The sequence below is a fragment of the Thalassophryne amazonica genome, chromosome 10 (genome assembly GCF_902500255.1).
Source record: "Thalassophryne amazonica chromosome 10, fThaAma1.1, whole genome shotgun sequence".
In the NCBI taxonomy this organism is placed as follows: Eukaryota; Metazoa; Chordata; class Actinopteri; order Batrachoidiformes; family Batrachoididae; genus Thalassophryne; species Thalassophryne amazonica.
The window spans coordinates 37,583,523-37,598,211 of record NC_047112.1 but is presented as its reverse complement, the minus strand read 5'-3'; the positions used below and the strand labels follow the sequence as shown (position 1 = coordinate 37,598,211).

The following is a 14,689-nucleotide window of genomic DNA, read 5'->3' as shown; positions in this document are numbered from 1 at the left end:
AGTTTCGGCTATGCAGCACAAAGTTAAAACACGTTGGACCATCGGTTTGAAAAGCGAGATATTCCACATCAGCACCAGCTTTAAAGGGAGACGCACACACACGCGCGTGCACGTGCGCGCACACATCACCTGCAATGAGCGTTTCTGTCAGAACCGTTTTTTAAAGGGTTAATCCCACAGGGCTCCCACACTAAACAATTGTTTAATGAATTAAATAATTACATTTTATAAAGAATTAAATAATTACATTTTATAAATCTTTATTTTATATATAATATTACAGTGTCAGAGACTCATGGAAGGGGTGAAGCCCAGTCGATGTAAATTGGGCAGACATGCCCATACATGCTCAGACTAGCATTCAATGCAAATTAGGTTGATATGACATCTGTCTGTTAACAATTATGGATGGACGGGACTCCGGAGGCAGGCTCACGCAGGATTGGCTGTGACATCATAGGGGCGGGATTAGGGGAGGGGTTAGGGACTTGAAAAATATAATTGTAAGTTGTGTTTACAGAGCACCAGGATCAAACATAAAAATTTTTGTGGGAAAGTTGATTGAGATGTACAACACTATTAAAAATAAGTCTGTATTTGTTTGTGGAGACTTCAACATTGACTGGTTTTTGTAATTTTGAATTCTTTAATTGACAAAATTGACCATACTGAAAGTACAAATTTCAAGAGGAAAATAACAGAGGAGACTTTGGAAAATCTTAGAATGGACTTCAGGGATCAAAACTGGAGTGACATTTACATTGAGGATATTGATAAATCCTATGAGTTATTCATTTCTATTTTCTCTAATTTATATGATAAACATTGCCCTTTGGTATCAAATGTTGTAAATAAGTAAAATGTTGAAAAACCGTGGATTACTAAGGGACTGCAAATGCATGTAAAAAGAAAAATTTTCTGTACAAGCAATTCTTAAAACTAAGAACATTTGATGCTGAGAAACTAACTAATAGTTAGTTTCTAACTGAGAAGCTAACTAATATATGTGATCTTGTAAAAGGCAGTATTACAGTGATTTACTGGAAAAAATAAAACAAACATTAAGGGTACTTAGATTTTAAATGAAGTCATAAATGAGAGAAAAGGTGTTAAAGAATATCCTGCCCTTTTTTACACACAATGTGTGTGTGTGTGTGTGTGTGATTGTGTATTTATGAAATTTTGTTTGTGTGTATATGTTTGTTATTTTTTAGTATAAGGGGTGGGCATTTATAAGCTCTGCTACTGCCCTCACCCTTTCGGCCACGCAGGACTTTTGTAAAGTTGCCTTGTTACAATTTTTTTTGTTTTTGTTTTTGTTGTTGAATTGTGTGCCGAATAAACGCATTCATTCATTCAAACAGTTAGAATTGACAGCTGATATAAAAAAAAACAGTCACACAATTTAGGAAGGATAACAGGAATTATTATTTGAAGTTTTATTATGAATATAGAAAAATACATAAAAATACATAAAACATCAGAAATCTAACAAGCATTTAAAAAAAATAAATAGTTCATAAATACTGAAATGTTTCACAGTTCTGAAACAGTAAGTCACCACTGACATGAAGAAAGCCGGCTTCCCAGCATGTAACTGCAGAACAATATGTTCAATGTAAAACTCCCTTTGGAAGCAAATAAATACATTTTCAGACGTGTCTGAACATCACACAGGAAACACAATGGAACAAATCATCAAATACACAATACAGAGGTGTGAAATGTGAAGAATGCTTCGGAGCTCTAAATGAGGCTGTCGGTGCTGTTTTTATAGACTTGTGGTGGGACCTCGATGTCGGAATTACTGTCAAAAACAACACAACAGGAGAAGATGAACATGACAACTTCACACACCGATGCACATTTGATAGAAACACATGTTGCAGTTTTATGTTTACCTGTTCAACTCAAACTTGTTTCCCTTCCGCTTCAGTCGCTTCAGCAGCCACATCACCAGAGACAGGCCAGACAACGCCACGCCGGCGCCTGTTGTTGCTCCAATAGTGATGGTCTTAAGTGACAGTGTAGTAAAAGCTATGAAAACACACAAGACGTGAGCCTTGGTTCAAGAGATAATAACTTCCTTGAATATTTGCTTCTTTACTTTGATTTACCTTGGCAGACCGGTGTCGTTCCAGTCCAGTTGCCGTGATGATCACAAGTCAAAGTCTCTTGCCCGTGCAGTGTGTGGTCTTGACTACATGTGAAGGAGCACTGGGAGTTGTAGACAGGCTCAGCGTCTGAGCAGTTGACGAGACCGTTATCAGGAGCCTCGAGCACAGAGCATCTCACCGCTACAATAAAGCACATGGACGCAAAGACGTTAGCCAACACCAAATGGACAAAATCATCATCCTCATCCGTTAGAGCAGCTATTACAGTTTGTGCCATTACATGTGTACCTGAGCAGGTAGGCGGGGTGGAGGTCCACTGGCCGGATTGTGCACACTCTGTGCTGAGTGCACCTTGGAGCTCATGGCCTTCATCACAGCTGAAGGTGCAGACTGTGCCGTACAGATGGGGAGCACCAGCTGAAACAGGTGAGGAGTGAAAAGGGGCCACACACCTGATCTGCCCTTGTGTCACATCCACAGGTGCAGGACACTCGATTGCTAAAAAAAAAAAAAAAAAAAAAATTGCTATTATTAAAAAGCAAAACAGTTCCAGTGAATAAATAACCAGAAATAAGACTGGAACAAAGTATTTACAGAGGTGGCTCCGGGGGGGCTTGATGTGACTGTGGCACCCTCCCCCAAGAATTTAAGTAGCCCCATCAGAAAATTAGCATTTGCCTTTCAACATCCTCTATTTTTAAGACCTCTGTGGAGTTATGTATGTAATCACAGATTTGAATCACACCTTTGCATGTAGGTTTGTCTGCACTCCACTGTCCGTCCTCAGAACACTGAGTCATTTTCGCTCCCAGAAGTTCAAATCCTGTATGACAGCTGAAGCTGCAGGTGATGCCGTAGCCAAACCTCACATCGCCCTCCCCTCCGCAGCTGACAGAACCGTGTTCGAGCTCCTGCAGAGCGGGACACTGGACGGCTGCAGGTTCACAACACAAAAAGTAATCAGAAAGCGAAAACAACAAAACACACAGCTGTTGGTCACTGACACACACATGCTACTTACGTTTGCAGGAAGCTGTGTCTTCGCTCCAGCTCCGGGTCTCAGAGCACTGGGTGGTCGTTGATCCCTGCAGCTCAAAACCTTCATCACAGCTGAAGGTGCAGACTGTGCCGTACAGATGGGGAGCATCAGCCAAAATGGGTGAGGATTGAAAAGGGGCCACACACCTGATCTGCCCTTGTGTCACATCCACAGGTGCAGGACACTCGATCGCTAAAAAAAAAAAAAATAATAATAATAATAATAATAATAGTAATTGCTATTAATAAAAAGCAAAACAGTTCCAATGAATAAATAACCAGAAATAAGACTGGAACAAAGTATTTACAGAGGCGCTCCAGAGGTGGGCCTTGATGTGACTGTGGTACCCTCCCCCAAGAATTTAAGTAGCCCCACCAGTAATAGAGAAGCTTGAATCTTCGACTGGACTGGGTTGCTTGACGTGAGGACGTTTCGCTTCAAATCGCAGAAGCTTCCTCAGCTAAAATTCTTGCTCTGGAAGTCTGACTTCTGTCTGACTCTTGTAGAGAAGAATAAAACAGAAGCCAACAAAAGCTGGAGTTTTAAATCTAACCAGACCCCTCCTACTGAGAGGCAGACTGCTATAGGCTAGTGACTAAACAATAGCTCTAATTAGCAGCTATTGTGCTGTAGTTAGCACACCTAATGGCAGGACAGCTGTCCCTCTAATGATGGGATGGATGCCTTTCTGATGGCTCCCTTGATGACATGAATGACTCATTACCATGAACAAAAGACTGAAACTCCTTTGACTTGAGTACCCCATTGTAAACAGGGGATAAAGTATGTCTCAGACCCCCTCCCCGGTTAAGGCTGGGTTTCAAATGTTTCACAAAGAATGCCTCCTTGACCCCTCTCTCAAACCATTTCTTCTCTCTGGCTAATATTTTAACTTCCTTGTCCTCAAACGTGTGGTTAGTGTCTTTCAGGTGGAGATGAACTGCAGACTGAGGTCCACTGGCGCCCTCTCTGCGGTGCTGGTATAGCCTTTTGTATAAAGGTTGCTTTGTTTCACCTATGTAGTGTTCGTTACAGTTTTCCTGACATCTGACAGAATACACTACATTGCTCTGTTTGTAACTAGGGATCCTGTCCTTAGGGTGAACTAATTTCTGTCTCAAGGTGTTAATCGGTTTAAAGTAAACTGGGATTTTGTGCTGTCTGAAGATCCTCTGTAGTTTTTCCCCTACTCCTGCCAAATAAGGGAGAGACACTCCTCTTCTTCTTGTCTCCGTCTCCTGTCTATCTGGTCTCTTTGTTCTCTGGGACTTCTGCACTTTGTCCAGGGACCATCGTGGGTACCCACATACTGTGAGGGCTTTCCGGACACGTTGTTGTTCTTTAGCCCTTCCCTCTGCAGTTGTGGGCACCTGTAGGGCTCTGTGTTGAAGCGTCCTGATCACCCCGAGCTTGTGTTCAAGGGGGTGGTTTGAGCCGAAGAGCAGATATTGGTCAGTGTGAGTGGGTTTTCTGTATACATCTGTCTGGAGCTGCCTGTTCTCTCCAATCGTAACATCACAGTCCAGGAAGGCTAAATAGTTGTTTCTGGCATCCTCACGTGTGAACTTGATATTGGCGTCCACCGAGTTGATGTGTTCTGTAAAGTCCTCAACTTGCTGTTGCTTGATTTTGACCCATGTGTCATCAACATATCTGAACCAGTGACTGGGAGAGATGCCCGTGAAAGACGTCAAGGCTGTCTTCTCCACTCGCTCCATGTACAGATTGGACACAATGGGGGATACCGGAGACCCCATCGCACAACCATGAATATGCCTGTAGTAATTCCCCCTAAACAGGAAATACGTGGTGTTAAGACAGATCTCCAAGAGTTGGCAAATGTGGTCTGGTGTGAGTTTGGTCCTTTCAAGTAGAGACACATCCTCCAGCAGTCTCTGCCTCACAGCTGAGACAGCCTCAGCGGTGGGGATGCAGGTGAACACGATGTCACATCAAATAACACCATAGTTTCATCTGCCTCCAGCTGTACGTCCTTGATCTTGTTCACAAAATCTTGTGTGTTCTCCACATGGTGGTCTGAGTTACCCACTAGAGGAGCCAAAATCCACTTGAGGTGCTTGGCCAAATTGTACGTGATGGAATCTGTGCTACATACAATAGGCCTGAGTGGCATGTCCTGTTTGTGGATTTTGGGCAGTCCATAGATGCACGGAGTGGCATCCCCAGGGTACAGTCTGTAGTATGTCTGCCTGTCGATGAGTCCCTCTTTCTCCAGGTTTTGGAGGTAGCTAATGATTTTCTTCTTATAGCCGCTCGTAGGGTCTCTCTTCAGACGTTCTTATGTATTGGAGTCACTGAGCAAGTTGTTGATCTTGGCCTCGTAGTCAGATGTGTTCAGGACCACCGTGCATCTGCCTTTATCCGCTGGCAGGATAAGGATGCTTTGGTCCTTTTGCAGTGCTGACAAAGCTTTCCGTTCTTCTCCTGTGATGTCGGACGGAGGAGGCTTAGCACTGTTCAGCACTGCTGTGACTCTTAGTCGGAGGTCCCCAGCTTCTGACTCTGACAAACTGTTATGTTTAATGGCTGACTCTACTGCAGTGATGTAATCTACTGTCGGAATATGTTTAGGGGTCACTGAGAAATTTAGTCCTTTGGCAAGCACATCCTTTTCTGTCTGTGTAAGAACCCTGTTGGAGAGATTCTTTACCCAATTTTCCCTGTTGTCACTAATTTGTCTGGGTATATCTTTAAAAATACTCCCACTGAAAGTACGCCTTTTCTGCACTAAAAGGTTGTGAAACTTCCTGATTTGCCGCTCCTTACTTTTTAAATACTCAGCCATTTGAATTTTAACTATGAACTTTGTGATCTTATTATGGGCCTCTTCCCCCACTAAGGTCTCTAACATTTTGTGGAGACTATCAAGATTATTTTGGAGGTCTAATATTTTAAAATGAAGCCTTCTAATTCTAAGACCCAAAATCCTCCTAAGGTAACTGTGCTGGATCTTTTCTGCTGTGTGACCTGCTTCTAGTGCCTTTTGCTTCATGCATTTGGGAATAACATTGTCTTGTTTGCATCTCAGGTTAAATCTTAAGTGGTTTCTAAAGTTAGCTATCTTTTTAGCAGTCTTTTCCAGCTTACGTACCAGTGCCAGGGCCTCATGCCCACAGTTGGTCGCAATGTTTCTGCCCCACCAGTAAATTAACATTTGAGTTTCAACATCCTCCATCTGGGTGGGGGTAGGGGGGGGGGGGGGGGGGTCTGTGGAGTTATGTATGTAATCACAGATTTGAATCATACCTTTGCATGTAGGTTTGTCTGCACTCCACTGTCCGTCCTCAGAACACTGAGTCATTTTCGCTCCCAGAAGTTCAAATCCTGTATGACAGCTGAAGCTGCAGGTGATGCCGTAGCCAAACTTCACATCGCCCTCCCCTCCGCAGCTGACAGAACCGTGTTCGAGCTTCTGCAGAGCGGGACACTGGACGGCTTCAGGTTCACAACACAAAAAGTAATCAGAAAGCGAAAACAACAAAACACACAGCTGCTGGTTACTGACACACATATGCTACTTACATTTGCAGGAAGGTGCGTCTTCGCTCCAGCTCCCGGTCTCAGAGCACTGGGTGGTCGTTGATCCCTGCAGCTCAAAACCTTTATCACAGCTGAAGGTGCAGACTGTGCCGTACAGATGGGGAGCATCAGCCAAAATGGGTGAGGAGTGAAAAGGGGCCACACACCTGATCTGCCCTTGTGTCACATCCACAGGTGCAGGACACTCGATTGCTAAAAAAAAAAAAAAAAAAAAAAATAATAATAATAATAATAATTGCAATTATTAAAATCAAAACAGTTCCAATGAATAAATATCCAGAAATAAGACTGGAACAAAGTATTTACACAGGCGGCTCCGGGGGGGGCTTGATGTGACTGTGGCACCCTCCCCCAAGAATTTAAGTAGCCCCACCAGTAAATTAACATTTGAGTTTCAACATCCTCCATGTGGTTGGGGGGTATGTGTGTGTGGGGTGGGGGCTGTGGAGTTATGTATGTAATCACAGATTTGAATCACACCTTTGCATGTAGGTTTATCTGCACTCCACTGTCCGTCCTCAGAACACTGAGTCGTTTTCGCTCCCAGAAGTTCAAATCCTGTATTACAGCTGAAGCTGCAGGTGATGCCGTAGCCAAACCTCACATCGCTGTCACCTCCGCAGCTGACAGAACCGTGTTCGAGCTCCTGCAGAGCGGGACACTGGACGGCTGCAGGTTCACAACACAAAAAGTAATCAGAAAGCGAAAACAACAAAACACACAGCTGTTGGTCACTGACACACACATGCTACTTACGTTTGCAGGAAGCTGTGTCTTCGCTCCAGCTGCCAGTCTCAGAGCACTGGGTGGTCGTTGATCCCTGCAGCTCAAAACCTTCATCACAGCTGAAGGTGCAGGTGGAGTTGAGCCGTAGGTCTGTGTGGCTGCAGCGACTGACCAGGTGAGCTCGGCCCTCCGGTTTCTGGCATCTGACGGCTGACACGGTAATAAGTGAATTTTGTGTTCTCGTCCCAAAGCGAGATCACTAAGCACTTCTTAGTCACCAAGAGAATACACTCTCACCTTCACAGTGAGGCAGCTCGTCGCTCCATACACCTGCTGATGTGCACGTCACTGTGCTCGCTCCCACCAGGCGGTAACTTGGAGTGCAGGTGAAGCTGCAGATGCCCTCATAGCTGAACTTGCCTTCACCTTCTCCACAGCTGACAGAACCGTGCAGAAGCTCCAGGAGAGGAGAGCACTGGACAGCTGGAAAACACAACAGCACGTCAAAAAACAGACAAACAAAAAACCTTAAAATTTCTTATTTGAAATGTGAAGCAACTCTGAACGTACCAACACAGGAGGGCTGCGAGTCGTTCCAGCGTCCAGATGATTCACACTGCAGGCGGCTGGACTGGGCACCGATGAGCTCAAAGCCTTCATCACAGCTGAACACACAGCTGGACTGATAGCTGGAGGGGCCCAGAGGGTCCGAGCACTCCACGGAGCCTTTGTCTGGACGAGTGAGGGGCTCACACTGATCCACTGTGGGGGACATTTGGAGCACATTAAAGCGAGTTCTGACAGTGCGCTCTCTCACCATGTATGTTACGTGACGTGTCTTTGGCACTTACATTCACAAGTAGGGGGTGACTGGGACCAGGTTTTGGAGGCGGTGCATCTCATGGGTGTTTCTGTACTTAAGTGATATCCTTCCTCACAAGAAAACTGGCACAGGGAGTCGTAGGAAAACTCTCCATACTTATCAGAACAGTGCACATGTCCTTTATTAGGGACTGTCACCTCGTGTCCGTCACACTGAACCACTGCCAAGAAAAAAGTGTGATTAAATATCAGTTATTTGCAAAGGTCTTGCAACATATTTAAAGGGGTCACATTGTGCAAAATTGCTTTTTATTAATCATTTATAGTTGCAACTCCATGTTGATAAGGTTCGGGCCTTGGTTCCATGGATAGGGAGTGAGCCCCCCTTGGGGTTTTGTCTGCTCTTAGGTTATCAAAATTTAAAGTTCACCTGTTAAATAAATGTCATAATAACACACCTACTTCATAATCAAAACTAACTAAAAAGCAAATTTTATTTGAATGAACCAAAGGGGAAAAAAAAAGGGCGTGGGGGAATTTATCAGTTGGTGAAAAGATGTATAGTGTGACCCCTTTAATATACTTATGGTGTAAATCTCTCACCTTGATCGCACTTTTCTCCATAAAAGCCTTCAAAGCACTCGCACTTGTGACTGTTAATGGTCTCCACACATTCTCCGTGCAGGCACGAGTCCTCCTTACAGGCAGCTGGTGGGACAACATTTACAAATCGTGAGTCATTTTGGATGTTACACTGACAGACCCACGGACAAGAAGATCAAAGACACCTCTTCGATCTTGATCCGTGTCCTTCTCCTCACCTGTGTAGCACAGAGCGGTCTTCAACTTGTCGCACCTCTCATCATTCCACTTGCCAGGCTGCTGGTCTCGCTTCACATACATCTCCACGCAGTCCTCGTTCTTGCCTTGTTTGCTTCTTTGTTTGCCATTATTTGGTTCGCCCTTCGCCCAGTTGGTTGCTTCTACCGTCAGAGCCTTGTTGGTCCCAACCCAGGTCCAAACGTTGTTGATCTTGCGGATCCCTATCCAGTAATACGTGCTCTTCTTGGGAAGCCAGCTGTTGAGATGTTTGATTTCCTCCTGGTTCTGGATGGCCACCATGTCAGTGTAGCTCTGCTGGCACCAGGCTCTGGCTTCCTCCCAGTTCATGGTGGTGTTAGAGTAATAATACGACCAGCACTCTACGCTGCACCACATGTACAGCACTGAGGAGGGAAGACACATAATACACGGTCAGTTAGGATGAATATTAGAACAAGTTAGACTTTCAAAGAAACCTGAAAATGGGATTCCATATTATATTTACATACTTGAGTAAAGAAAGGTGAGGCTCATCCATGACACCTTAGATTGGCCGGATTTAAGAAATCCAAAGTAGAAATCCTGTGAAAAACCCATAAAATAAAGTTTAAATGATGTCATATATGCATCACTGAAAGTAAAACAACCACATGAATAATCAATAATCAATGATAAACACTCACCATAAGTCGTATTTGTTGCAATCTGCCGGAGATATTTTGGTACTTGTTTACCCTCAGCGGACCGCTGTATGAAGTGATTCTGGTCTTGGTGTGCTCCTCTGCTAGCTTTTATACACTTCATGGTTCCGGTCCAGGTTTCCTGGAAGTCTTCATTGCTGGTGGGTTTTTCACTGGAAATCCCCCCGACTCCTCTGCTCCTCCTAACCCCTCCCACTGGGGGGGTGTCCTGGAAATACTCCAGCTTTTCTTTTTATGGTCTCACTGTGGAGTAAATCGTCTGTTCTTATATTTATTATAGGCTTCATTAAAAAAACCTTTGGAATGATTAAAACAAAAACCAGTAAAGCTACAGTGTGTAAGACTTATGGGTGTTAATAGCAAAAATGGAATGTAACGTTCATAACCATCAGCTTAAAATGATCCCTTCATATCTATACAACCCCAATTCCAATGAAGTTGGGACGTTGTGTAAAATGTAAATTCAGGCTCCTCTCCTGTGGAACCAGCTCCCAATTCAGATCAGGGAGACAGACACCCTCTCTACTTTTAAGATTAGGCTTAAAACTTTCCTTTTTGCTAAAGCTTATAGTTAGGGCTGGATCAGGTGACCCTGAACCATCCCTTAGTTATGCTGCTATAGACGTAGACTGCTGGGGGGTTCCCATGATGCACTGTTTCTTTCTCTTTTTGCTCTGTATGCACCACTCTGCATTTAATCATTAGTGATCGATCTCTGCTCCCCTCCACAGCATGTCTTTTCCTGGTTCTCTCCCTCAGCCCCAACCAGTCCCAGCAGAAGACTGCCCCTCCCTGAGCCTGGTTCTGCTGGAGGTTTCTTCCTGTTAAAAGGGAGTTTTTCCTTCCCACTGTAGCCAAGTGCTTGCTCACAGGGGGTCGTTTTGACCGTTGGGGTTTTACATAATTATTGTATGGCCTTGCCTTACAATATAAAGCGCCTTGGGGCAACTGTTTGTTGTGATTTGGCGCTATATAAATAAATAAATAAATAAATAAATAAAAACAGAAGACAATGATTTGCAAATCCTCTTCAACCGATATTCAATTGAAGACACCACAAAGATAAGATATTTAATGTTCAAACTCATAAACTTTATTTTTTTGTGCAAATATTTGCTCATTTTGAAATGGATGCCTGTAACACATTTCAAAAAGCTGGGACAGTGGTATGTAATTGTTGAAGCTTTGTAGGTTGAATTCTTTACCATTCTTGTTTGATGTACGACTTCAGTTGTTCCACAGTCTGAGGTCTGAAGGAATATATCCTAATTGTTCTTAAATATGCATTAATCATTTCTGCTTTTTCCCCACTCAGAATCTTTCATAATATTATTTATCTTTTATTGAGCCAAGAATATATTTTTACATATTTGAGTGTGTTCTAATGTTTGGAAGTGATTATTTATATATTAATAGAGCTTGTTGCTGTTGAAGAATATATTACTCATATGCTCATAGAGATCAATTTTTATCAGTGCTTATTAAACATATAATCAATAGCTAAGGTTAATTACATGATATCTATATTTTCAAATACTTTTGAAATATATGTTTGTATGCTTTTCAACTGTGTATTGTGTGTACCAAATTAAAGGAATGTTATGGTTATGATTATATTCCGCAGATCGTTTCTCCCGGCTGCTGTCAGACTGTACAATGCTAGTACTGTGGTAACCATAGCAACCAGGACAATAATCATATCATTACCTGCTGTATTTATTAGGTGCAATAATTTAACTTATGGTGCAAACTCAAGTCACTTTACCTACTATATTTTAACCTGTTCATATTGTAACTTATCGTACATTTCACGCTGAAGTCACTTTATCTGATCACTTTTACATCCCGACAGTGTATATCATCCCTGCAGTGCAGCATTGAACTGAACAATGGTAGCCTTAGGTTTACCCTGCACTCAGTGCTTTTTTTAGTTCTTGTTTTTTAAGAGATACTTGTTTGTCTTATTGCATGACCTTCTGTCTATTCCTACTGTTCTATGCTGCGATGTGACACTGAAATTTCCCCCATTGAGGGATGAATAAAGGCTTTTCTTATCTTATATTTGCTTTTGTTTCAAGATTTGCTTTTGCTTTAGTAGTTCGGTTTCTTAGCATGCTGTTATAAAGCATGTTGTAAATGTGATGTATTATTACATCACATTTACAACACTTTGGGTGTTGTAAATGTGCCTGTTTGGGTGAGGCCCTGAAGATACATTGAGAAATATCCACATGTTGCAAACAGCATATGGAACAGGATGCCAGTACTGACCACAAACAGTCAGAGAAGGAGACTAAACTTGATACACGGGTATGATTAGACTTGTTTGTTAGAATATTGTGCAATTTTGACATGTGCTAATATTCTTGTGGTATAACCGTGTGATGAGACTTGCTGACAGTCTTTCAGTTTGCAGTTTTCTGGCCCAAAACAATTTCTTAACAGTTTAAGCACAAGTGTCACTTTATGAGAAAGAGGATGCAAGAACACTCCACAGCACATGTGGGCAGGACCAATGCCATGAAGAAGAGGGATGAAGACCACTCAGATGAAGGACAATGCCTAGCAGCTTTGCATTTTGCATCACGACTCTTTGTTTCATAGTGGAGTAGAGCAGAGAAGGATTTTCTTTCACCAAAACAGATCCGATCCAGGCTTGCATCTCAGATGTACCTTCTGGCAATTTGTAGCTAAACTTTCAGGTCTTCTTTTTAAGAAAATCCTCCTCTATACCACTTCATCATGAAGATGGATAACTGGTGATACAAAATGCAAAGCTTGCACTGTGCATAATTTCTCCAATCACAGCCACATAAGCCTATAACAACTTCTGTGTTGTGTGGGCCGCCGAAGAGGAGGTACTGCTGGCTCACCACCAGAGGGCGCCCTGCCTGTTGGCGGGTTTCAGGCACTAGAGGGCGCAGTGGCCTGATGGGATCACCAGGTGCACCGGAGCTGTCAGCTGTCATTCATCATCATCACACCACCCATAAAAGCCTGGGAGAGACACCATAACTCTGCCGAGTTATCTGCTTACCTTTCAGGTAAACCAACTCAGCCGTTTTGTGTCGTATGCACATTCATTGTTACTGAAGTCTTTGCAGTTGTGACTTATACTTGCAGCTTGTAGCCGAGTTTGTGGAAGTTGGAGGAGTTGGCGTCTCCACTCCTCACTTCTGACTTACTGAGTATAACCATTGACACTGCACATTCTTCAGTTTTCCTCTGCACTCTGGGAGTATCTGGATTATTTCCTCCAGGAGGATTTCTGTGAGTTACTGACTGTTTGCTGGGTGTACACACACCCACCTTAACCTGTGTTTGTTCCTGCCAGCAGTACCGGGTCTGACAGCTGGAGCGGTGGCCACCTGGGGATTCAGGACTTGGCGGCTCTGGTGTGTTGCAGGTGTCCATTGGCGGTGGAACTTCGTGGGTCTCGGCTCTTCTCTGGATAGGCATCTCCTACCCTCGGGCCTGCCCACGCGGCACCATTTTGTAATTGACTGTCTAAAGCATATTTGGGTTTTTGTGCACATTTGCAGAATAAATTGTTATTTATTCGGAAATCCTATCGGCCATTCATTTACATCCCCTGGCGTGGGTCCGTGTACTTCACTTTCCCAACAGGATAACTCGGCCACGTCATGGACTCCGAGGGGCCTACTGACCGATCAATGGAAGTGCAAGGTGCGCAGGATCCACCAGGAGGATCGCTGGGTGAGCTGCAGCACAGCAGTCTAACCTCACTGCTCGGTTGGATTTATTAACTGAGCAGGACGCTCGCCTCAGCCGTTGGATAGAGGCTCTCACTGCGCAGGTAGACGCTTAGGCGCGGCTGCAGCCACACCCCCTCCAGTGGATCAGCCGCCAAACAGAATCAATTCAGTGGTCATTCAGAGGTCCCCCCCCTCGTCGCCTGAAGCTTACATATGTCCCCCGGAACCGTACGGTGGTTGTGTTGAAACGTGCGCGGACTTCCTGATGCAGTGCCCGCTCATTTTTTCACAACGGCCCGTTATGTACGCGTCTGAGCACAGCCAGGTGGCTTATGTAATTAATTTACTTCGGGGCACAGCACGCGCCTGGGCTACGGCTCTGGGAACGAGATTCACGGGTCCTCTCTACTTATACTGAGTTTATAAGGGAGTTTTGACTGGTGTTCGATCATCCCAGTGGAGGCGAAGCCGCTTCAAATATGCTGCTGTCTATGAGACAGGGACAGCAGAGGGCGTCTGATTACGCAGTCGACTTCCGCATCGCGGCAGCGAGGTCCAGTTGGAATTCAGTAGCACTCCGTGCTGCCTTTGTAAACGGGCTGTCTCCGACCCTAAAGAAGCACCTGGTGGCTAAGGATCAGCCGCGGGATCTAGATGGGCTTATTGATCTGGTTATTCGATTGGACCATCGGTTAGTGGAATTTAAGCGGGAGTGAGACGAAGGGCGTGGCCGGGTGTACGCTGTCCCTCTTCCTTCCAGATCCAAGCAAGTGCCGTCCTCTCCCCGCTCCAAAGCCAGGGCTGTCCACGTCATACCAGCTCCCCCTGCTGATGTTGCTATGGAAACGAACAGGGCCAAAGTGACAAAAAAGGAAAAACAAAGAAGACTGGCACGTGGAGAGTGTGCTTACTGCGGCTCTAATGAGCATGCGCAGGATAAGGGGCCCCAGGCGGTTAAACAACAAGACTCAACCTTAGAGATTGGGTTAAGAGTGAGTCATACAAACCACACGGGTGTCCCACGCAAATGCGCACGACTCCCAGTCACAATCCTCTGTGGGGTTTAACTCTTACCGCCCCAGCACTAATTGACACGGGGTCAGAAGGGAACCTACTGGACAGTAGGTGGGCTAAGGAGGTGGGGCTCCCTCTGGTGGCTGTTCCTTCACCATTGAAGGTGCGGGC

The 14,689-nt window shown here is 44.4% G+C and overlaps 1 protein-coding gene across 2 annotated transcripts; it reads right to left on the bottom strand.

Moving 5' to 3' along the window:
- Positions 1-1,513: 1,513 nt before the first annotated feature.
- Positions 1,514-9,853, bottom strand: LOC117518625 (E-selectin-like). 2 transcript variants are annotated; one of them, XM_034179817.1, is made up of 17 exons: positions 9,771-9,853; positions 9,597-9,669; positions 9,087-9,491; positions 8,869-8,973; positions 8,295-8,486; positions 8,014-8,205; positions 7,741-7,926; positions 7,474-7,653; positions 7,198-7,386; positions 6,700-6,909; positions 6,424-6,612; positions 3,139-3,348; positions 2,863-3,051; positions 2,406-2,615; positions 2,118-2,297; positions 1,902-2,037; positions 1,514-1,807 (listed from the first exon to the last, which is right to left on the bottom strand). In XM_034179817.1, exons 1-17 carry the CDS (start codon positions 9,771-9,773, stop codon positions 1,747-1,749), a joined length of 2,910 nt encoding a protein of 969 aa, XP_034035708.1. In that variant the 5' UTR covers positions 9,774-9,853; the 3' UTR covers positions 1,514-1,746. The 2 variants fall into 2 exon arrangements, with proteins under 2 accessions (XP_034035708.1, XP_034035709.1); XM_034179818.1 differs by lacking the exons at positions 3,139-3,348; positions 6,424-6,612 and having other exon boundaries at positions 1,515-1,807.
- Between the last annotated feature and the right edge of the window lie 4,836 nt (positions 9,854-14,689).

Coding starts and splice junctions, on each gene's coding strand:
- LOC117518625 (XM_034179817.1), bottom strand. Junction 7,927..8,013: donor CTCGCAGCCCTCCTGTGTTG/GTACGTTCAGAG, acceptor TGTGTTTTCCAG/CTGTCCAGTGCTCTCCTCTC. Junction 2,616..2,862: donor AGACAAACCTACATGCAAAG/GTGTGATTCAAA, acceptor TTTTTTTTTTAG/CAATCGAGTGTCCTGCACCT.